General features: G+C 37.0%; 2 protein-coding genes across 2 annotated transcripts in view; one reads left to right on the plus strand and one right to left on the minus strand.

Moving 5' to 3' along the window:
• LOC134800798 (coactosin-like protein) overlaps positions 1–23,795 on the minus strand; it is a 58,959-nt gene extending 35,164 nt beyond the window's left edge. The window contains exon 1 of the mRNA XM_063773352.1: positions 23,473–23,795. Within this exon, the coding sequence (XP_063629422.1) occupies positions 23,473–23,547 (75 nt within the window). The 5' untranslated portion in view covers positions 23,548–23,795. The remainder of the gene's footprint in view (positions 1–23,472) is intronic.
• Positions 23,796–24,312: 517 nt separating this feature from the next.
• On the plus strand, positions 24,313–25,064 carry LOC134800894 (EKC/KEOPS complex subunit TP53RK-like). Its single transcript, XM_063773430.1, has one exon. The coding sequence runs from the start codon at positions 24,324–24,326 to the stop codon at positions 25,035–25,037; it is 714 nt and encodes a 237-aa protein (XP_063629500.1). The 5' UTR covers positions 24,313–24,323; the 3' UTR covers positions 25,038–25,064.
• Positions 25,065–25,415: the final 351 nt, after the last annotated feature.

The following is a 25,415-nucleotide window of genomic DNA, read 5'->3' on the forward strand; positions in this document are numbered from 1 at the left end:
CGTTGGCGTCAAATTGAATAGACCATACGGAACTCCGTGTATCTGTTCTCACAAGCGTTAAAAAAGCGCCGGCGCTGCTGTCAGTTGGCTGTCAAGTGTCAATTTTTGGTGTCAATCGTCAAGATTATTATTAGTTTCACCTTAAAAATGTCAACTTATGCTTACAAATTCCTGAAATATTCAAGCTATATTCAAATAATACGTCGTAATAGCAAATAAAGTATGGCTTTGCTGAGATGCGTACGTGGCAGTACGACTCACAAGTGATTTTTAAGCGTTCATATGAACACAAATATTGGAAACGGTAAAAAAGCGCCAACGTCGGGTTTTAACGCAACGCTTTTTAAGCTGTCGTGCGAATGGGGCCTTATGGTGCCCAGGAAGGCTGGCAGCGTTATATTTTGACTTATGTATTTGTAAGAAAGGGGTAAAACATAATTTAACAAAATCGGTCCCGTAAAGTTTAATGAATAGGGGGTAAGAAAGAATGTAAAGTTACTTACATTATTTTCCTATTATAAGCTCTCTACGATGTATTCTCTAGATAAATGATGACTCACGATGTACCGGGCCGGAGCCGGGCCGGAGCTTCCGGCTATTCGTTTTCTTTGGAAAGCACCACGTGATCACCGATCAGCCGTCATAGAAAATGACATGTCGGTAGCCTCGGCCCGGGCCCTGCCATCCTTAAAGGGGCCCATTGATTACCAGTTCGCCGGACGATATCCGCTTCTCAGTTAAACGCAATATTTGTCAGCTCCGAACAACTGACAGGCTGATATCGTCCGGCGAACTGGTAATCTGTGGGCCTCTTAACAGCATTATATGGCCGGCATTGGGGCATCGTTGCTCTCACGCCGAACTTGATCATTTTAAGGCCCCAGTACACAATGGGCCATCGCCGGCCACTCCAAGGGACGCATTTATGCGTTAGAGGGAGCAAGTGATATTGCTATCTCATTCTACCGCATGGCTGCGTCCCTTGGAGTGGCCGGCGATGGCCCATTGTGTACTGGGGCCTTTACACGAAAGTTTTACTACAGTTAGTTTATAATAAACAACACAACATAATAATGGACAGTTTGCTACATTTCCCTATCGCCACTGCTTATCAAGTCATAACATAGTCAAGTGTTTGGCGGATGATTATTGTGTTTGTATTACTAGCCAGCATGGTAACATTATTACTACATGTTTTACTAGTATAGTAAAAATTTGGCTGTTTCATACATTTTGGCTGGCCATTTTCTATGGGAGGGTAAATTTACTTTTCGTGGTTTCAGGGTCGGTCCCATAGTGAAGGTTGCTCAGTATACCTAATCACAAAACCTCCCTGGCAACAATGCAGTTATTTTTAGCCACCGTGTATGATGAATATGTGACGTTATCTATGAAAAGGGACCTTATTGTCGATGGCGCTTACGCCATTATTAACGATGCTCCGATATAAATACAATTCCGCGCGACGCGCGCTGTGTGGCGTAAGCGCCATCGACAATAAGGTCCCTTTTCATAGATAATGCCCCATATACCTAATATAATTATTAAATTTCTTCCGAAAAGGAGATGGCGGGACGACTTGGACGCATTTTATCCGGATTGGCGGGAAGCTACAAAAGACAGGGTTGAGTGGAGGAAGCGAGGGGAGGCCTTTGCCCACTGGGACACTAAACCAGGCTAATAAAATAAAATAATAATAATTTCAGTCTTATTTTCCGCTACCTCGTGGAACATAGGCAAATCATGACGAATTGCACGCCATTGCTAATATTAGCCATAAGGATAAACGCTATTTGTTACCGAGGTGAACGACACACACGATAAACATGTTATTCGGCCCATTCGAACAATGCCAATAAGATGTCACAGCGACACGACACCCATATGTCAGTGTCAAAAGTGACGTTTTTGCATACTCTGCAAAGAGTATAACGATACTCTTTGCAGAGTGTCGTGGTCAACAGCCAACAGCTGACATTAGGCACAGATGTTGCTTGCATTTTCCGCGGTTGGAGGTCATTTTGGCAAATGCGTTCAGGGGTCTTTCCATGGCAGATTTAATTTGGTCAGTCCAACGCATAGGTGTGGCCTTACGCGGTCTTGTTCCGTTTGCTCTACCCAAGCCGTTTGCTCTTTCTCAAGTTTACATGGTCAATTAGCCAAAAAATGACGCACGAAAACGGCTGAAAAACATTGAAAATGTATAAATAAAAATACGAGTCAGCATATTCCTTTTTTAAACGGCGTGAGGTCAACGGTCGCGCGCGTCATGCGCTTATTTAGATCTGTCGAATGTTGACCTTGCCAACATGGCGGCTAGCTCGGTGATCTGACAGTTCGCGTTTGACTGAACTTTCTTTATGTCAGGGTCGTATAGTGCTCCTGAGGGCCTTAGCCAAGATGCCAATCCTTTGTGCCGTAGCGAACGAAACGGTAATCTCTCTAAAAAAAATGTGTTTTATTGTCGCAAAGAAAACTTACATACAGCAACGAATCAAACAAAGAAAAAAAAGAAAAAGACACAATAAGGTCCAATAGGGACTCTTCATCATTCTTCCATATTAGTGCTACAGAAGGACTTTAGCTTTTCGTTCGCTACGGCGCAAACGATTGGCGTCTTGGCTAGGCACCCAGGTATTCGTAAACACTACCGTATAGACCCCGTCTAGTACAGAGTTAGCATAAAGCTAAGTCTGCACCGACTTTGTGATATTAAAGTGTGGAAATGCCAATATACCTGAACATCATATTTTTATAGGGGTTTGACGTTTTTGATCTCTGCTAAATCTGTGTTAAGTAGAGAATTCCATAATCAATTTAATTTCTTCGCTGCAGCAGGCATATGATAGATTTTGTTACCCACGTGATAATGCATACAGTATCTCACTTTTTATCATCGTGTTATCGAAAGAGGCAGGCACTGTCATTATCATTATTTTTTTCGTATTTTTTTCTACTGTTTAAGTAAATAGTGCAAGGCGAACGAAATAATTATAGGGAAATATGACAATGCCGGGATTTTTTTCCGGGGTGGAAATATTACCGAACGTAAATTATCCATTTTTATCCATATGATAACATTACTGTCACTTTTTAACACCGTAGGATAAAAAGTGACGGACATAGTTTTATCACGCTGTCACGTAGACAAGACTGGTCACATTGTCAAGTAATGAGATCCTGAGTGGGGTTAAAATTTGACAGGCGTGACCCATGAGTAATTTTTAATGAGTTTAAAAACACCGTCAGGTACGTTGACCTAATGGACAAAATGAAAGCATTTTGAATGATTAATTAGGATCGCCTGCCATTTGCATATGAAATTCGAAAATCAGGAAATTGTTCTCTTAAAACAGGAATTAAAAATAAACATTTTGTATATACGTGCGTACGTGTTATACTGTTCTGAATGTGGGAAACTACTTTCGCCATGGCATTAGTTAATAAGTTATAAGTTTTTAAGTTTCAAATTGATAACAATTCCATGTTTCTATCGAGTACACCCCCCCCCCTTCCTGCCCCTAAAAATATTGTTAAATTTTGATTTATTAAGGTATAGAGTATAGGGTAAATATTATTTTAATTTTAATGGGTAGCTTTTAAGAACCTAATTGGATCCCCAAATTAACCGATGGAAGGCAAATAACCATAATTTTATAATCCAAGTTATTACAGTCCAAAAATTACTTCCACAAAACTATCACAATATGAAACGAGACAAAGGACAGATTTAGACGAAACATCATTTGTTCATCCTCAACACGTAGTGCGAGTGCGTTATAATACTATATTTAGTGCGATGATTTGTACATTTTGTGCGCCATGGCTGAGCTTCGACGGATCGTTTCGAAGCTAATTTTATACTTTTGAAGTTGGAGGGTCGGTTTAAAATACGTTTTATGGACTGTGAAGAAAAATATATTTGCTTGAATCGCATCGAAACCATTGAGCAACTGTTCGAAATTAAATAGGGAATATTACGCGAAACTCTGCGTAGAGGGCGCCACTACCACTATCCGTCACAATCTGGGGGTCTCCCGCGAAACAAGAAAATCGAAATTTCGTTATAATCTAACCTCTCTATCACTCTTGCTTATTCGAGCGATACGTTTTATAAGTAAATTTCGTTTTTCGCGTTCCCGGTACAATTGTTAACAAACCGCCTTGATGCATCAATGTCATATTTTATTGTCTGTGAAAACTTCTAAAAAAACAGTTTAAGGCACAGTGTGTATTTCTTTCTAGCCGTTAGCGATGGCCACCCGATTGAGCCAATAGCCGCGTCAACGCGGTACGCGGCCTTGCAATTGTGTTATTTTGGTGAGTTAGTAGTTACGTTTACTTTATTAATTTAGGTAAATAAAAAAGTATTTTTTTATAAAAAAAGTCTATCAATTCAAAAAATTCCTGACATTTTCGTGTTCCGTCCCCATTCCTGACAAAAGGCCAAAATTCCTGACATGTCAGGAAAATTCCTGTCATCTGGTAACCCTAGGTGCGTTATATTTAATAAACAGTAACTTGGCCGACTTTTCTGGATCTAGACGATTTCGTTATACGTAATGACGAAATTACCTAGCACTTAAGCCGCCGCTAAGACGTTTCTGTACCGACTTGGTCGACATCCGCATCCACATAAGCTCCGCAATCTCCGCATCGATTTTATGCGGATGCGGATGCAGACGCGGATGTTGAAAATAATGCGGATGTTCCGCGGTTGCGGATGTGGATGCGGATGTTCGCAACATCCCTGGTATGAACCTTTTACTTGACTATCAATGCTGTTCAGTGTGAAACTCGATGATATGACTCGTTTCACTTGACTTTTCCCAAATTGGCACCGACCACCGATGAAGGCCGCCTCTCCTTATAGGGCTTGCTCTTGGAAAGTATTATCGGTGCCTTGGGCGTGGAAAGCGTAAAAAGTTTATGTCCGTCTTAATTCGTAAAAGGTTTTGCCAAATACGAGTAAATAACTCTTATATTTATGGGTAAAATATACAAATGGTTTGTTTATAAGCTCATCGGTCATTTAGCTTTGTAGTCACCGATTAACTTTTACGTAATTTTTGGTGATCTCTAAATCTAGTAAATGCCACCAAACACCGTACATCCAATCCATGACTGTAACTTTAAAACGTAAATAAGTTTATAAAAAATGAATGGAGTGACGCGTAGGTGTGGGTCAATGACCACGTTAATCCATTAGTTAGAGTTCGGCATGAATCCATTTCAGATAAGTCGCCATCTTGGATTTCAATATGTTTGTAAATTTTGTAATCGCCGTGTCCCTACTCATAATCATTATTAATATAAACATTTTAAAGGATATAATTAAAAATAAAAGTAAGTATTTACTATAAGTATTTTATATTATAACCAATCAATACCGTAAAATACTTTAGCATTGCGGACTTAGTAATAAAAAAAAACAAATAAACATTGTTAAAGCCCTAAATAGTGTTGAAGTTGACGTCAAACTTCTATGAAATTATGACGTTTAACATAACACTTGCACAGTCTATGGTCTGTGCTATAAAAATCGCCGCAAAGTTACTAAAGTTAGCATGATCTGACTCAAACTTTTTTTTTGTAAATCGTATTGAAATAAAAAGGAGGAATATTTATCAGATCGTCTACATCTGCTTTTTGAAAGCTTGTAAACTCACTCGGGCCTCGGGCACTAATCTGTCATAATGATCTTAACCAGGTATTTAGGCAGTTTTCAGTTTTAATTAAAACATGGGAGCCGATCCGTTAGCGTGAGACAATGCCGCACCCGTTAGGTCGAAGTTCGGGTGTGAACCTGCGTCGGTCATGTAGCATGTGACGTCAACGTATCTGTGAATAGTTTGTATTGTTAGGGTTCCGTACCCAAAGGGTAAAAACGGGACCCTATTACTAAGACCCCACTGTCCGTCCGTCTGTCACCAGGCTGTATCTCATGAATGGTGATAGCTAGACAGTTGAAATTTTCACAGATGATGTATTTCTGTTGCCGCTATAACAACAAATACTAAAAACAGAATAAAATAAATATTCAAGCGGAGCTCCCAAACGTGATTTTTTTGCCGTTTTTTGCGTAATGGTACCTACTTCCGTACCATATATTTTATGGAACACTGAAATTATTACTAACTATCAAGTTATTCTATCGGCGCGATTCGGGAAAGGATTTAGAGATTCACTAGATATGAAATAGTAAAGATATGTGACGATCCACGGCAAAAGGTACCTTACGGCGGCTGGCACTTACGCTATTATTAACGCCGCTCCAATATTCAGCCCGGGCAATGGTACCTTTTGCCGTAGAACGTCACATATCTTTACTATTTCATATCTAGTGAATCTCTAAATCATTTCCCGAATCGAGCCGTATATTATGTCAATACGAAAGCCTATTCGACCTTGTGCAGTTCATTATTTATAAGAGTTCCGAAGCCAGACAAATTCATTTCACCAATGGCAGAGTTTGAGCAACATTACGACGATTTTGAATGAACACGACCTTGGCTTGACCACATCACAAGGCTTGACTAGTTGTTGCCTGTTGCCAACAAGCGAACGGCCCGCTTGGATATAGGTTACTGTTACTACCCTACCCTACCTGCCTTAGCAAAGGCGGTAGTAACGAAGAGATTTTCTTTAACATCTCGTGCGCCGCGAGTATTTTTTTTCAAAGGAGTAGTTTCCTGGTACGCGGATACGCCGATCGGCATACCAACACTTAAAATGACCTAGGTATAACTTAATAATTTAGCTTGACGTATACAGTTTATGCAATATCTTTTAAAGTTAAGTATTTGTTATTTTTTTCACTTACAAGTTATAAACACTTTCCTAATATAAACAAAACACTCCGTAAAGTATAGAGAGGTTGTAGCGCATATATAGTTGGTCAAACCAATTTGTCAGTCAGTAAGAACCAGCAAAACTATACTCATCCTTTTCTTTTGGGTGCTAGTACTAGTTGTAAGACAAAGATAGTATGATTCTCTCTGTCTATGATTGTAATGAGACAGTCCTTTGACAAACTATATATTATATAATGAATGCAAATGGACTTTTTTGTCACGGTTTTCAGGAAAAAACCGAAGCCGTCGAATGAAAAGCCCTCAAACAAAACGTGTCCTATCGCGACCTACGAAATGCGTGAAAAATCACAGCCTCTTGTTTCCTGAGTGATGTAGACAATTTTCAATTCCATGGGGAAATTCACGAGTACCACAATTTTAGTATATTACATCATATCTATAAAAGAATTGGCATTGGAGATATGTGGAATATTTTACTATTTTTTCCTTAAGTAGTAGATAGATAGATAAAATCTTTATTCAACCACTACTTACATGCTTTGTGACACAAATATTAAAGTATTGTTATAAAATAAACAGTGATCGGACAAATCATCGCAAAACCATCAAAAATAATTTATATCTCAAAATAGGACAACAATTTATTAAACTCATATTATGTACACAGTATATTCCAGATTATACTCAAAACTGCAGTTCAAAATTGTTAAAACAATTGTATCATGTTCCATCCATACTATATTTATTTTTGCGATAAATTGTCCGAACTCTGGTTATAAATTCGTTAATAGCGTAGGTTTTTATTTTCATGTCTCACCATGTAGGTTTCATTAATATGTTTAGTTCTATAAAAATGTTGGATAACATAATAATAGATATAACAGTTACCTTTCGAACGGAACAACGCACATATGTCGTATTATATACGGAAAGATATTATACCTTACCTACTCAAAAATACATCAAAATATTTGTTAAGTTTCCAGTTTTAAGCAATATAACGGCAATATTCCTTTATCCCGGATAAAATCCCGGGAACAACCATCACTAGCCAAGTAGCCACTCGACAGACTATTGGATTAAGGTGGTTCTCCTTATGCGAATTTCATACAATTTTATTGGTCAATTTTCTCTTAATACGTAGATTTACAGCACTTAGAACCTTGATGTTTAGGTAGTGCATAATCGTCTGTCGTCGCCAAGTTAAAAATAATGACCAATTATTCAATATTTTTAATTAAAAACCATTTGAAAAATGCGAAGATTTTAGTTAAGCGCTTGTTTGTGTGAGTGATCTTTACACTATCCATGTAAAACAAGATGGCGAGATTCAGTTTAATAATAACCAACATAGATGTCACTTTAACACAGGTGACCTAACTAAGTAGTGTCTAATTTACTCAATAGATGGTAATAACGTAAGGGTATATAATTCACAAAATATGTTGTAATAGTTTAGCTTACAAACCATTTCCGTTAAAATTTGATCCCTACATTAGTACATGTAACTACCTAATCGGAGGTCAGGCCAGATTTGCTTTCTAAGGGTTTCTAGGAATTTTCGTTAATCAATTATCAGTTCAAAACTGGGATTGGTAGTAAGGTGATAATTTTTCAATGATTTTAAATAAAAATTATATATTCATAAATTATAAATGAATTTTCATTGATTTTACAAATTTATAAGATCATAACATTTATAATAAATTATTATTAAGTCCGCGAGAGTGTGAAGGGTACTTATTCCATAGATAAGCTGTGCGTTTTTCTGCATACGTTTTTTTAAACTACCTACCTACCGCTCTATTTTTTTCCCGTTCACCGTAAATTAGACTATTGTACGCAAGAGTATTGTGGTTGTGGTTTACTCGCTGGATTTATTTATACGGACGCCTAAACTAAAACTCATTAACAGGCTTTTATTAGGTCGACCTGTATGTAACTAACTATGTACTTAATGGAATCTAAGGTAACTAATTTAACCATCTTCCAAGGATTGTAGCGTCATGAAAATTGGCAGCTGTATGTAGTTCTGATGACAATACAATAATATGGTACTGTCGAACTGATCTGATGATGGAGACAGGAGGTGGCCATAGGAACTCTCGACCTGTATGTAACTAACTATGTAATGGAATCTAAGGTAACTAATTTAACCATCTTCCAAGGATCGTAGCGTCATGAAAATTTACAGCTGTATGTAGTTCTGCGGGCTCAGCACGGTTCCATTTTTATCGACTATCACTATGCGCGTCCCTTTCGCACTTACATACTTGTTAGAACGTGACAGGCATGGTGACAAGGGATAAAAACACGACCGTGCTAAGCCGCCTGATGACAATACAATAATATGGTACTATTGGTACTGTCGAACTGATCTGATGATGGAGACAGGAGGTGGCCATAGGAACTCTGTGATGAAACAACGCAACCTAATTGTGTTAGGGGTTTTTAGAATTTATAATGAGTATTAGTTGTCTGTCGTAAGAAAAGTATAGTCAGCGATAAAAGCTTGTACCAAAAATGAAATTTTTGCCATAAACTTATTTTACATTTTCGGTAAGTACCTAATACATGTCAAGTCATTACGGTAATTAGTTTCTACGTAAGCATTTTTTGTCTTCGGTACCTACCTGCTCTGCTATTATTATTATTATTTTAAAAAGTTTAAGAGAACATGTCGACATTCGTACTTTTTTGGAAAGCTGAGGAACTCATTTCTGTATTTTGTACGCAAAGTGTCATACTTTTTTTTAAAGTAATGCCTTAAAATGTTACAAAGTTTGGGGAAAATTACAAAAACATTGTGACTTCAAATCCTTTTTTTTTGAAAATTTTGGAAAGTTTTGGCAATCTTTTTTTATTTCACGTAATCAGTAGTTTATTGGCTATTAGGTGAATGTTTTTTTACGTCCAAATTTGAGTAGTTTTTTCACAATTACCACTTTTTAGTCGAAAGGCGGGTTTTGTAAACAAAAAACTAAAAACTCATATAACTTGAAAACCAATGAGTTTTGACCCCTGGTTGACTGGACTTAAATAATTGCAAATGACCCATAGAATAACCCCTTTTAAGGAATACGGCGAAGACTAAGACTCCGCTGTCCGTTTGATCGTCCGTCCGTCTTCCGTTGTCGTCCGACAGTTGAAATTTTCATACAAATTATGTATTTAATATTATAGGACATTTATAGGACATTTTTACACAAATTGACTAAGCCCCACGGTAAGCTCAAGAAGGCTTGTGTTGTGGGTACCTACTCAGACAACGATATATATAATATATAAATACTTAAATACGTAGAAAACAACCATGACTCAGCAACAAATATCTGTATCATCATACAAATAAATGCCCTTACCAGGATTCGAACCCGGGACCATCGGCTTCATAGGCAGGGTCACTACCCACTAGGCCAGACCACACCACCATTCCGGGTATTTCTGTTGCCGTTATAACAACAAATACTAAAAACAGAATATAATAAATACTTAAGTGGGTCCCATACAACAAACGTGATTCTTTTTCCGTTTTTTGCTTAAGGCCGGCGCCCCACTTCTGCGCACGCTACATCCACGGCCCACGTTTTAATACAAACCGTGGGCAAGCCCACGAAATTTTGTATATGGTCTAAGATCCCACATATATGGTCGACCTTCACCAATACGTCTGATGGATGAAACTTATATTTTATGAAAGAAAATATGTTCCAGAACATAAATAAATAGGGTTGCCTAAAGAAATATGGTCATGGCTATTTTTAATAAATTTTTGAAAAAACATTTTTTCGTCAAATTTCACCGATTTGTCTGACGATCGAGATAAGTTTCAATGGAAAGTATACAACTTGTACAACATAAATCAACTAGGTTGCCTATCTTTTTCCGATCACTATTATGTGGTTGCCGTGTTTAATGAGGTGATTTTATATCGATAATTGCACTCATCTGTCTGAAGCTTGAATTATACATCAAAATGATGGTAATTTTATTGCAAATAGAATGGTATAGGGTTGCCTGCAAAAATCCGGTCAAAAATAAGGGTCGCCAGGCTTTTAAATAAAATAAGAGGGAAGGACTTTTAGCGATAACTCATAAACGGCTTAACTAAGCAAGTTTGTTTTAATTTTGTTTGAATGAGTTCTTTAGGCATGATTTTTTTCATATTTTTTGGACCAATGGTTCAAAAGTTAGAAGGAAAAGCCATTTTTTTTCTTTCTAAACGATTGTTTCCGAAATGATTCACTTTATCAAAAAATGTTGTTTATATACCCCTATTTATTTTGAATGGTCTATCCAACGACACCCCACACTATAAGTTTGAAACGATAAAAAAATTGTCACACACATTTTGTTTCTTTCAAAGCGATTATTTCCGAAAATATTCACTTAATCAAAAAATGTTCTTCCAAAACCCCTATTAATTTTGGAAGACCTATCCAACGACACCCCACACCATAGGGTTGAAACGAAAAAAAATCCTCACATACATTTTGTTTCTTTCAAAGCGATTATTTCCTAAAATATTCACTTTAGCAAAAAAAAATTTTGAAGAACCTTATTCATTTTAAAATTCATATCAAATGACATATCACAACATAGGTATCAACCGAAGAAAAATAAAAAAATGTATGTATCCATTTTTTTCGCTTCAATCCCATAGTGTGACATGTCGTTGGATAAATATGCAAACAATATAATATATATAAACAAAAAATATGAAAAAAATCATGAAAATAGTGCCTAAAAAACTCATTCAAATAAAATTAAAACAAACTTGATCAGTTAAGCCGTTTATGAGTTATCGATAAAGTCTTCCCTTCTTATTTTATTTAAAATCCTGGCAACCCTTATTTGTGACCGGATTTTCGCAGGCAACCCTATACCATTGTATTTGCAATAAAATTGCCATCATTTTGATGTATAATTCAAGCGTCAGATAGATGAGTGCAATTATCGATATAAAATCACCTCTTTAAACATGGCAACCACATAATAGTGACCGGAAAAAGATAGGCAACCTAGTTTATTTATGTTGTACAAGTTGTATACTTTCCATTGAAACTTATTTCGTTCGTCAGACAAATCGGTGAAATTTGACGAAAAAAAATTTTTTTTCAAAAGTTTATTAAAAATAGCCTTGACCATATTTCTTTAGGCAACCCTATTTACGGGTCATCCATTAATTACGTCACACGAATTTCTAGGTTTTTTTACCCCTCCCCCCCTCCTTGTCACACTTGGTCACATTTGGCAAACCCCTCCCCCCTGGTGTGACGTCACATCAACGAAATCGGCAAATATTTATTTAATATTTTATCAAAATATTTTTGACAAAAGAAATATTAGTAATTTTATAACCCAAAACTGATTAAGAAATAAAATTAAACGAATAAAAACGATTATCGTTTCTAAGACTTGTTATTTAAATGTATATTGGCGTATAAAATAATTTAAATAAATTTTCGGTTACTGATGAAGTTAAAGTGACGTCACAAAGTTTGTGACTCCTCCCCCTTGTCACATTTTCTTGACCCCCTCCCTCCTCCTAAACGTGTGATGTAATTAATGGATGACCCCTTATTTATGTTCTGGAACATATTTTCTTTCATATTTTCATAGTTTCATCCGTCAGACAGGTTGGTGAAGGTCGACCATATATGTGGGATCTCCTACTAATAGGAACGTGGGTCGTGTACATAGCGTGCGCAGCAGTGGGGCGGCGGCCTAATGGTACGGAACCCTTCGTGCGCGAGTATAAATATGTATAGGAATATATAATATAATCGATAAACGTTTATGGTTTGTCACGATGTGTGACATTCGTATTTAATTCTTTATATTTTTTTGCACCTGGTCCTGTCCTGCAAACTGCATCATGCATATCTACTTCAGATTCTTTTTGACTAGGCTAGGCCGATCATCATTGTTTATTGTGTATTGCATTTCCATGTTGCTACATAAAGGTGTTACAATACAATTTCGAGTACAGTGACATGGACCCTGTAAGGGCACAGCAATTCTTATTCTAAAATAACAAATTAATTCTAGGCATGTCAAACAAATTAAAATAGGTAATAACAAACATTAAAATATATAATAATATGTACATACAGTCGACGTCAAAGATATGTTTACATGTTTGCACCTTACTCCCTTGTAATAAACCGAAAAATGTAAACATATCAAAGACGTCGACTGTACATAGAAAAATTCACCCTTGCCGCCGTGACCTAGCAGAGGACGCTGGTTCGATTCCACCCCGGGGCACTGGAGGCCTTGGTCACTTTTTCTTAAGCCGCGTCTCGATATCGCGCGGCGGCCGCGCAAGCATTGTTCGACCGCGGCAAATCTGTATTTTGGCTCGCGAGCCATTTTTGGCACCATCTTGAATTATAGCGCGGCAGCCGCGCGCGGCAAGCAATCCGACGATCGACCAGTTTGTACTCAGGAACCATGGACGTACGTCGTCGTGCAGCTGCCGCTTTAATAATTATTTATCATATTGTTCACAAGAAACCAAAACGGAAAGTTCGATGGTGGTAACAACATGGTGGTAACTAGTGGGAATAACCTCCAAGTTACATATGAATGCAAAATTTCAGCTCAATCGGAAATCGGGAAGTAACAGGCCTATTCGGATTTCGAGATAATCACAAGATCTTGCAACGATTTAGAGATCAACTAGATCTACATTAGATATCGACTAGATGTGACTTGGATATCTAAGTCATAACTTGTCGAAATCGTTCAAGAGGACCTCCAGAATCGCGGAAACGTCAAAGGTCATTGGGCGTTTTTGACCCGCTTTATGAACTTTCCCGTACAGAGACCAAACTAGTTTTAAAATAGAGAATTTAATCTCACTTTTTTAAATATGTAATTTTTTTTATGTATCAACCGGCAGAAAAAAGTTATTCAACAGTATGTGTACGAGATAGTGTTAGGGTCAGTTGCACCAAACTGTTCGTACCGTTAAAGAGTTCGCTAATTTTTGATGTATGGAAAGTTTCATAGTAAGGCGCCGGGGCGCGCCGGCTGACGTTGATCAGTCTGTCAAATGTGGTTGGTGCAACTGGCCCTTAGTGTTGTGTGTTGTTATTGGAAGAAATAGTATTCAAAACTATTACTGCTCGTGTATACAAGGCCATCGCACTACCGTCGGAAGGGTTTAGGCGGAGTATGTCACTTTCTTACGAGGTCACTTTCGAGCTAGGTCACTTTCTGAGGACGTCACTGTCTGAGGACGTCACATTCTGGGTTTGTCACTTTCTGTGGTCGTCACATTCTGAGTACGTCACTTTCTGAGAACGCCACTTTCTGAAGACGTCACATTCGGAGTTCGTCACTTTCTGAGTACGTCACTTTTTTAGCATGCACGTGCACCGTGCGCCTGCACGAACAATGGATACCAGAAATTATATTAGCGGTACGGTATAAGGCCACTTTTATGTATGACATACAGAATGTTTTTTCAGTGACCATTGAAGGGAAATACGAATCTATAGACGATAACAGGAAACTGTCGTTGCCGTTTGGATTCAGACGCCCGTTATCCTCTATAGATTCATATTTTCCTTCAATGGCGACTGAAAAAACAACCTGTATATGTCATACATAAAAGCGGCCGTATGCCGTACAGCTGATTGCTGGTATCCATTGTTCGTGCAAGTATACGCTTAAATCTTAGTATAAAAAAGTGACGTACTCAGAAAGTAACGCCCACGAAAAGTGGCGTTCTCAGAAAGTGACGTGCTCAGAATGTGACGACCTCAGAAAGTGACGAACTCAGAATGTGACGTCCTCAGAAAGTGACGTCCTTAGAACGTGACCTAACTCGAAAGTGCCCTCTTAAGAAAGTGACATACTCCGCCTAAACCGTCGGAAGCTGTGCACATGCTGCAAGCGTAGTCTATTTTTTATCATGGGCCAGGCATCAAGAAGTGATTGACGCGCCTGCTGCTGCCTTTTTAGACGAATTAACAATTGATTTTGATCAAGCAGAATAAAAATATTGTTTTTTTAGAACTGGATTTTATTTTTGTTCCTATTGATATTAAACAATATAACAACAGCAACGTAATCTAACAGCAGCTATTCAAAGTATATTTGAAATAATTCCAATAGTTCTGACTTAATTCATTGCAAAAATGCTATAATGATGAGAAATGATTTTTATTTTTTTCTCAATTCTCCCATGTCTTGCAAGAATGCGACTCATACCAGTGGGTAGCAGATACATTTACCTACATACCTAGCCCTATTTCGTTTGTGTACGCTGTGGGTCATATGTCCGAACAAAACGCCCAATGACCTTTGACATATCTACCTTACAAATATCTTTAAATTAACCGTATTGTAACTTGTTGAAGTCTAGTAGAAATCTAATTCATTTTCCGAATCGAGCCGTAAGCCTAAATTTAGCTTTCAAGATTTGACCTAGATACACTAACTAACATACATAGTAACAGGGCAAATTTAATTAATTGTTTTTTTTTTATATAAGTTTTAGTGTTTTGTTATAAAGTTGTATAAATGTTATTAAATAAATAAATAAGCTTATTAATTGTAAATAATATAAAAACTTAAGTATAGTAATTTCATTTTAAGTAACTTTAAAACTAGACTCAACTAGTCTCAACTAGATTTTCTTAAAATTTATTATCCTCATTCCTTATTAGTTAATATTATCTATTTTGATCCTTTTTAGCTGATCATCAAACACAAACATCCGCTACCGATATCCTGCCTACGGGAGTGAACTCCTAAATATCACCTGGCCACAACAGAACCAGTGAAAATGAAAAAAATAAGTACCTATTTGTAAATATACTCAAATTTGGTAAAATCATATGTTGTTTTTTTTTTAATTTAATAGTACAATAAGAAAATACTTTTATTTTCTTTAGTTTACTGTGTTGTAATAGTTATGATTACTTAAACATTACCCAGGGCCTAAAATGAATAAAGTATGGAATAATGTTTCGCCCTGAAAAACTCTGAAATATACTTTGTAGCATGTGGTATGTATAATGAATGATTTATTTATTTGAAACAATATACCCTGTATTGTATTAATCCTTGGCAGTGCTTTTAACAATTTGTTCGAAAATGTGCGGCAATAATGACGTTTATTAAAAGTCAGAATCTTATTAGTGTCATAAATAAGAAAGATAATCAGAAAGGTCGAAGAAGGTTACCTCAGGAGCTACTAACACATACAGGCTGCTCCAAAGTAAAAAATCGTAATTAGTTAATTTCTTCGTAACCACTACCACTACACCGGTTGTTATGATACTGTCTACTGGCTCTAAATACCCTAATGCATGTGTACGTTTCCGTTTTGTCCCATGGCCATACATACAATATTGTCCATGGTATCAGTCAGTATGTGCCCTACATATACATATCCAAACCCAAACAGGCGACGCATGACATAATTATTTAAAAACAAGTATTTCGGTCTTAGCGGCCATTCACGCCATTTTTGAGGCAAATCTCAAGAGCTCGCGGAGTGCACTGAATACGCTTAGCCCGCACTTGATCAATCAACATTACGAAGTTTTTAATTTTTTCAAGATAAGTAAATATTTTAAAAAACTATGAAATTTAAGTGTAAAAAAATACCTAGTCAGCATACTATTATACAATAAATAAGTAGGTATTAGGTACTTATTTGGCGAAGCTAATGACAATTGTCACAAGAAACATGACAATTGTTACGAAGTTTCGACACAGAACTCATTTCCTGTTAAGAATTACCCAAAATTCTTTTAAATCTTGTGACAATTATATAAAATATATATGAATCAAAAAATATATAACCATTATACCATTGCGGTCGAGCGGAGTATCACATTATTATATTATAGTAGACAGTATTCACAGATTCTGCCCCTTTCCAACTTTCTTCCTCTGCTACACGTAAGGTTGGGCAGGGCCGGAACATGGGGCAGAATCTGTTAATACTGTCTACTATTATTATATAATATCGTAATGTGGTACCCCGGTCGACTACAAGGTACTATCGTTATGGTGCGGCACAAACTCATGCGGTATTATGAAGTAGCTACTAAATAGCACGTAAGAATTATAAATTTGTGCATTGACCAATTATTGAAACTTACTTAATATTAGGTCAGGCAACGAAAAGGTATACATACAGGGTGGATTTTCTTCTTGGGTCAGTGAGAGCAGCTACCATATCCCGTGCTGCTACGCGAAAACGCGGTCTTATTAGAAGACCTTCCCTATCACCCCTATCATCCCTATTAATCCCGGTTGACGGTATCTTCTCTTTTCCGCCTTTTATGTCTATAACTTTTGATTTTTTTTGTGTTCTAATAAACGCTTCGAATACATTTTTCTATACATCATCCGAATCCAGGTATCACACGTATTTTTAGTAGTATCTCTATTTTTCACCATTTTGAACTTGTCGACTAGACTACACTCTGCATGTATAAGTACTTCTAATATCTATTAGTGATATTAAGCTTTTTGTATCACTTTAGTAATTAACTTGAAATACTTATTCTTTGAAGAAGGAAAGTCGGATCAATCGTTAATTAATAAGCAGGCAGAGTAAAACAAATATCGGGCGAGTACTAGGGAATTGAGTTTCTCTCACCGCTGTCCAACGTAGTGTGAACTGAGTGCCTAGCCAAGATATCAATCGTTTGCGCCATAGCGAACGAAACTCTGACGTCTCTCTGTCGCAAATGATTGGCATCTTGGCTGAACCCTCTAGAGATCTAAGAACTGTGAATAATCGGAAAATACGACCATACTGGTTAGCCCAAGCGGTCATCCCATTCGACGCGCTCGGTAAGCGGATGGAATAGTAGCTTTAAAGCTTGCATTAGGTTAGGTAGGTACTTTCCCCTAAACTAAAACATGAATATTTCAGTTCTGCATTGAAATTTAACTTTGTGTCCATGCACATTTTTGGGCTCATTCTACACCGTCAGCATTCCGTACTACCACTTAAAAAAATGTCCCGAGATGTCCGTTCCATTACGTCACGTTTTAGTACTTCACTTGTACGTGTTTGACGCACGGACGTAGAGAGTAAACTGGATAGTGTACACTGGCCAAAAAGTGTGTCCACATGAGAGGTCAAACCTGAGCCCTCCATCTCTTTCTAATTAGGGTGACCATAAGTCATATGAATGTGGGATATTAGCATAAGATGGAATGTATAGTTTGGCCAGGATCTTTTCTCATTCGTGCATAATCAGAGAGAATCATACTGTATTTACCCTATGCTAGTATAATTGCCCCAGAAAAGAGATGGATATAGTTTTTTTCTCTTCTGTAAAACGCTTCACACAACCTTACTTAATTTAGTCGTTATAAAAGCTGTTACAGATGGGATGGGCGTATTGGATCGCGATCAATGCGATCGTGGTTTATTGTGAGGAAGGTGGTCCGCCGTACGTCCATCGTACGTATTGGGTGAAAACCAGCGTAGTGTCTTACAGACACTGCTTATGCTGAGCGGCATCCTATTTGGTGTATGTTTACTGTATTGTTAACTTTATGGTGTACTTACCGTAATGTAGGTATGTTTTTGTACGCCAAATAAATATTTTCTATTTCTATCAAAGACAGCTATAAGAGAGAGCGAGACAAATATCTAGGGTCGGGTAAAACGTTGTAGTTGTACTTGGTAATTCGCAAATCGTATCGATTAAAAACGCTGCCTTCGGTCGTGTTTTAATTTATCACCACTCGTTGCGAATTTAATTCCTACTTTCAACACTTGCAACGCAAATAAATTTATATTATTACTATGCCCACTGGTTATCGATACTAGTCATTTTGTGAAGCCCTAGCGTAGCGTAACAATTTATGTTTTTACACGAAATTATCTTGATTATTGACTAAAATGATAAAGTATTAGCACACGACGAAATAAAAACTTACATTTAACTGTGTAAACCGGCATTCTACACTATTTATGCTCTTCATAATTCATAATTTAACAAAATACCTATCACTATCAATATCATACTCATGGTGTGTTCATATACGTGATGACTTCCCTTTTGCATACTTTAGCTATTCTTTAAGCGTTAGCGTCATCGTAGATCTGTAATTGAAACAACATTTTCAAATTTGCCGCTTTTGTATACTGACGGAAATGTCGGCCCAACCTATATAGAATCGATTACATATATATAAATAGTTAGAATTAACGTTCCAGTAATTAAATACTATGTATAAAAATATGAGTCTGTAATGTCCAATCTGTAATGTAAGGACTTCGGATTTAATTTTTGGCAATTATGTAGCTCTCATTACGTGAACCGAATAATTAAACATGCCAAAATAAGTATATCTTTATTTATTTATTAGTATACTATTTAGGTAAAGTTATTTTTACATTAAGTAGGAAATAACAATTTTGTAAGACCGATCCAAATCGTACCGACATCATGGTGACCCTAATCGTCATCAAGTTGGGGATACCAATTAATATTCAAAGTTACTACAATTTCTACCATATTCAATTTACTGTTTTTTTTGTTGCGCACATGCTTGGCTTAATCAGTTAATAATATTAACATCATAATAATTAACAAATTACTTAAAAGATATCAGAACTGTAATTAGAATATAGCACTAAAATAGTATAAGAAGGTAATGAATTTCAGTAGTATATTGATATAATTTCTATCACAATGGTATCTTTTTAACATTGGCAACATGTGCGAGTGAGACACAGGGCTCAGGTTTTTCTATCTCATGTGGACCGTTTTCTCTAGTCTGGTACGAACAACATTCTGTCTCGGTGATAAGGTTCAAATTAGTATGGCAAAAAAACTGACAACTCGCTCCAGTTTAAACAATATAACTTCATGGTTTGACGTACCTACTTAGTGGAATCTACAATTTCCATACAAATGTGGCTTTCCATTCAGACAATGCAATGGTCCTTATGTTTCATGTGCAATAAGAACCTTTTTATAAGAATTTCAGTTGGAAAGGACCTTATTGCACTTGAAGTATAAGGACCCATTTGTAATGGAAAGCCACAAATATTTGGAGGATTTTTTTACTATCAGGATTGAATATGCCAGTGATTTTGAGCTGGAAGAACTAGATAAACAAATTATTATAATATATAGGGTCTGTGAGACTCAGGTCTAATTTTTTTTTGGAAAAAGCTCTTTTGGACCATTTGGAAACACTCATCATTCATTGCGGTGTGAAAACAAACATTGTAGAAAGTATGTAATCGTGACCTTTGAAATTTACAATTTGGAATGTAGGTAGCTTAAAATCGGACCAAGCTAACGCCTCGGCCAGGAGCCACGAAACGTACGCTACGTGCATATAATGTGGGTATTGCTTATGTAGGTAGTATAACAAATGTATGGCAGTCGAAGGCAGCGTCGAGCAAAAAAGAATAATAAAGGTCTGCATACGGTCACGAATTTATTGTATGGACCTCTATATACCTCACCGATAATTGCATGTGATTTCCGTTCCATTCCGGTATTTGTAGCAAGGTCTGTCGAGGCCTTACAGAATATACCGTCCGTGACCATAGACAATCCGCCCATTCTGGTGCTAAATTCAGTTCGTCTGGATGCGCCTTTACCTTAAATTAATCTTGCAAAAAAAATCATCTCTTACACCGCGCCATCTAGTTTACACTTTTGTCCCTAGTTAGCTAATGAGAGTAATCAGAAAAGCCATCTTCTGTACTAGCGACCTCTAGTCTGTTTTGGCTTAATGGTCACAAGACTGACACTGGGGGATATGGTAGTGTGCGTGAATGCATGAAATTGCAATATTTTGCAGTTTTGTCAGATTTTGATGAAATGAGACACTGTTGAGTGGAATATATTTCGATTTAGACGTAATATTTTTTATTGTTTGCGCCAATATTAACACATCTTAGAAAATTGTTTGGGTTTTGAAAGAAATAGTGATAATCCGCAATTTGTGCACAATCACGCCATCTTTTGGTGGCTAGTCGGCAGGACAGCCCTACACATCCACCTTAACGCCATTTTGCAATCAAAAATGCCGTTTTTACAACGTGGCGTTGCGTTGGCAAACGAACCATAAAAACCGGGCAAGTGCGAGTCGGACTCGCGCACGAAGGGTTCCGTACCATAATGCAAAAAAAAAAGACAAAAAAAAAGCAAAAAAAAAAAACGGTCACCCATCCAAATACTGACCACTCCCGACGTTGCTTAACTTTGGTCAAAAATCACGTTTGTTGTATGGGAGCCCCATTTAAATCTTTATTTTATTCTGTTTTTAGTATTTGTTGTTATAGCGGCAACAGAAATACATCATCTGTGAAAATTTCAACTGTCTAGCTATCACGGTTCGTGAGATACAGCCTGGTGACAGACGGACGGACGGACGGACGGACGGACGGACGGACAGCGAAGTCTTAGTAATAGGGTCCCGTTTTACCCTTTGTGTACGGAACCCTAAAAACGGTAGCGTCATTTGAACTTTGTTCTTCGTGTGATATTGACTTACTATATTGATATGATATACGTGTGATATTACTCTGAATGCGAGATGAACTGTTCCCCTAGTGTACATTTTATTCTATAGCGTGACGTGACGTAAGCGTTTGCGTTTATTCTCATTTTGTATGGGATTTTGAGTTTCCAAAACGTCCCGCTTGGCGCGCTGTTCAAAATCTCATACAAAAGTAGACATAACGCAAACGCGAACGCTCGTTACGCTAGGGGTTCTGAAAGCAATATTAAGTCGAGTTCGAATTTATATAGTTCGTATGTCGCTTCAAACATGAAGTTTAATTAAAATTAAAATCAAAAGTTTCGTGTAGTCAAATTTATATTTAATGAATAAGTATATTTCAATTTGTTCTGACCCACCCTCTAACTAACAGGTGCACTTAAAAGAGTTAAAAGCACAAGGCATTGCCTTTGATGCCTTAAAAGCACAAGGCTTTGCCTTTGATGCCTTAATGTTTTCTCTACAATTTGATCTTTAAGAGCGCATCAACACTAGCACCACTGCTAAATAATCGTGATTATGTAAATTTAACGATTGGTATATAAAAAAGGGGGCCGCTACGTACTGTATTTTGTATTTAAGTAGGTAATACCTTTTGAATACATCACACTAGTTTTTAGGTTGCTGGATTCGTCAATTGATGCGTCCAAAGTTAAAACGGCTGTTTTTGTTTTCAGTTCATAGATCGACGAATCTCGATCGTCGATCGTGCGTTGACGGGCTCTAAGGAAAACCTAGGTATTATCTTGAGAGACAGTTACCTAACATTCACCTCAGCTATCATAATATCTCACTATCGGATTATATTCTCAAGTGTTTGTGATACAACAGTCATGATAATCGGTTAGCAACTGTCCCACATAACCATCTCAGGCCTATCCCCGCGCCTGGGTGGTGTAGGTAAACAAAATCCCCCGCCGTGTCTGTCTGTCTGTTCGTTCTCGGTAAACTAGATACAAGCACGAGAGGTAAATAATAGAGATGCCCCGGTTAGTGAATTTGGCCGAATACCGAATACCGAATATTCGGCCCCTCTCTCGGCCGAATACCGAATATTCGGCATGACATGCGAAAATTTTGAGTCACAATTATTATGAAATCTGTTCGCCAACGAAGCACAACGTTTGCTAAGATATATTTTTATGTTGAACAGAATTAATGAATGTACTAACTACATTCATTAATTCTCATCAGTCAATCAAATCAAACCAATTATAAAAACAAAATATTTTGTAATCAACAAATGCTAAAAACGTGCCTTTGTATTTAACTACTTTCCAAGAATATATTTTAAATATGTATTAAATATAAGTAGGTAGTTTTGGTTATTTTTTTGTGTAATTTTTCTTTTTAGGTCGGCCGAATAGTAGACAACATTCGGTCGAATATCGAATATTCGGCAAATTGGCCGAATAGGCCGAATACCGAATAGTTGCCGAATATTCGTGGCATCTCTAGTAAATAATACCTACCTTTGCTACCTGCTAAATGTTAGTCTAATAAGAAAGAAAAAACATTGCGATAAATCGGTGAAGGAAAAACATCGTGAGGAAACCGGACTAATCCCGATAAGGCCTAGTTTACCCTCTGGGTTGGAAGGTCAGATGGCAGTCGCTTTCGTAAAAACTAGTGCCTACGTCAATTCTTGGGATTCGTTGTCAAGCGGACCCCGGCTTCCATGAGCCGTGGCATAAATGCCGGGATAACGCGAGGAAGATGATGAGTCTAATCAGAAAATCGTATATAACTCTGCGTGTTCTTATTTACCTAATCATTAATCAATAACAGAACTCAGATAAAATTAACTTGTAAAAACATTTCCACTGTTATCATTATTTTTGTTTACCCACTTAAGCGTAGGTAAATAATTTATTTTAGTATTCTGACATCATACATATGTAATGGAAACTGTTTAATTAAAAGAAAGGGAACAACAATTTCCCGCCAACATCATCCTCTTTAAGTCCAGGATATAGCATTAGGTACCCTGCATTTATGAACCCAGAATAAACCTACCTACCATCGCCAGACGGTTGTATAGGACATCCCCCCTCTAGACCTAATGTCTACCTATATCGCGCATACAGTGACAGACAATATTCCGCCTTACCTCCAAAGTCTGTGAAATTAAAAAAATACTTACTTTTTTCGGCCCATTCTGGACTATGGTCTCGTATTCCAATCCCTCAGCGGACATCATGTTGGTAACACAAGTCATTCACAAATAAATAAAATAAAAGTATCGCTACTTTTATTAATTAAAGCACTCGTTTTATGACTATTATAATTGTTTGCCGATGTAGAACTCTCACTGTGTTTAAATGAATCACTGCCTGTTAAAGAATTTGTAGGGATTGGGCTGAGTAGAATAATTTGTAGTGCCGGCCGGCACTGTTCCGATATCACGCCCACAGCCTCCCGGAGCTCCGCGAATACAGCAACGTATCTCGGGCGGTTCTATAGAAGAAAGTATAACCATAACTATAAAATACCTACTTGATTAAATGTAAAGTGCGGCTTGCATGTGACGATTTTGTATTTCTCGATGCACGCTACACTTTAAAAAAAAAAGCTGCTTTATAAAATTTGTTAGTATAAACTTTATTTAATAATAACAAACTGAATTAATACCGGAATACTAAATAATTATAACATCATGAATTAAATAATTAAGATAAATCCATAAATCATAAGAATGTCAATATTCTTTAGTAAGTAACAAAACGCAACTTTGACAGAAACAGATACCATTTTTTTTGGCGAATGTGGTTCTTCCAAATTGTAAACAATTAACTATTTTATTACTATTTTGCATCATTTAGACATTCTAAGTTGAAATATAGGTATTCAATGGGGTTATGGCAATCCATTGTTGAAATAAAATCGGTGGACAATCGTGTTGACCAGTTTATAGGTTAAGTAATACTTCACCGACACTGAACAACAAAAACTACTTATAGTTTTTTTGTTTTCTGTGTTCACCGATATCGAAAAATGTGTGAAGATTTAAAGATATTGAAGCAAGGAGCTGAAGCGAAGCTGTACATCTGTAATTACCTCGGGAAACCTACGCTAATCAAGGAGAGGTTTGAGAAGAAATATCGGCAACCTGAACTAGATGTCGCCATAACCAAGGAGCGTATAAAAAATGAAGCTAGAGCCATCGTCCGCTGTAAAGCAGCAGATGTCAAGACTCCAGCTCTATATTTAGTAGATTTCAAGCGTAGACGCATATACATGCAACATTTCATACACAGCATCACGGTGAAAGACTTCATAATAGACATTTTTACAAAACATCATCAGAATGGCTCGGGCGATAGACCAAACAGCCTTGACAAAATTGCCGTACTAATCGGGCAAACTGTGCGAAAACTACATGATAATAACATCGTTCACGGAGATTTAACTACGTCAAATATGTTATTAGTTAATAACTTAAATGATTCCAATTGGTCAGATGTAGATAATCTGGAATTGGTCATGATTGATTTTGGATTGTCATCCTTCGATACAAGTGCGGAAGATAAGGGGGTGGACTTGTATGTCCTAGAGAGGGCGCTGATAAGCACCCACAATGACTACCCGGAGATATTTAGCAAAATCCTGGAAGCATATAAAAATTACAGTAAAAACAATGTAAAGGAGATTATTGGCAAGTTTGAAGAAGTCAGAGCAAGAGGGAGAAAGAGGACAATGGTGGGATAGAGATGGTTGTAAATAAAAAGTGTTATACATTTAATAGCATTTTATTTTAAACTAAAGTGTAATCTCCATATAACATCACTCTGTGTAACGTTTCACTACTCCCTATAACATCAACATTTATTGGCTTTAGTTGGTATACTTATACAGGGTGTTTGGTACATCGTTTGCCAAATTAAAACGGCATATAGGTTGAGTCATTTGCTATCTTCTCATGCCTAGAAAAACAAAATTGGCCATGGTTTTTTTTACTACTACTCAAGTAAAAATTTGAAATTTACGAAAAACTGGCATAGAAGTGAAAAAAAAAAATGTGCGCCAAATTAAAATTTCTAGGCCTGAGAAGATAGCAAATGACTCAACCTATCTGCCGTTTTAATT

Source organism: Cydia splendana, chromosome 20 (assembly GCF_910591565.1).
Source record: "Cydia splendana chromosome 20, ilCydSple1.2, whole genome shotgun sequence".
Classification (NCBI taxonomy): Eukaryota; Metazoa; Arthropoda; class Insecta; order Lepidoptera; family Tortricidae; genus Cydia; species Cydia splendana.

Bases quoted from the DNA above. Each gene is read 5' to 3' on its own strand.
- LOC134800894 (XM_063773430.1), top strand. From the start codon at position 24,324: ATGTGTGAAGATTTAAAGATATTGAAGCAAGGAGCTGAAGCGAAGCTG.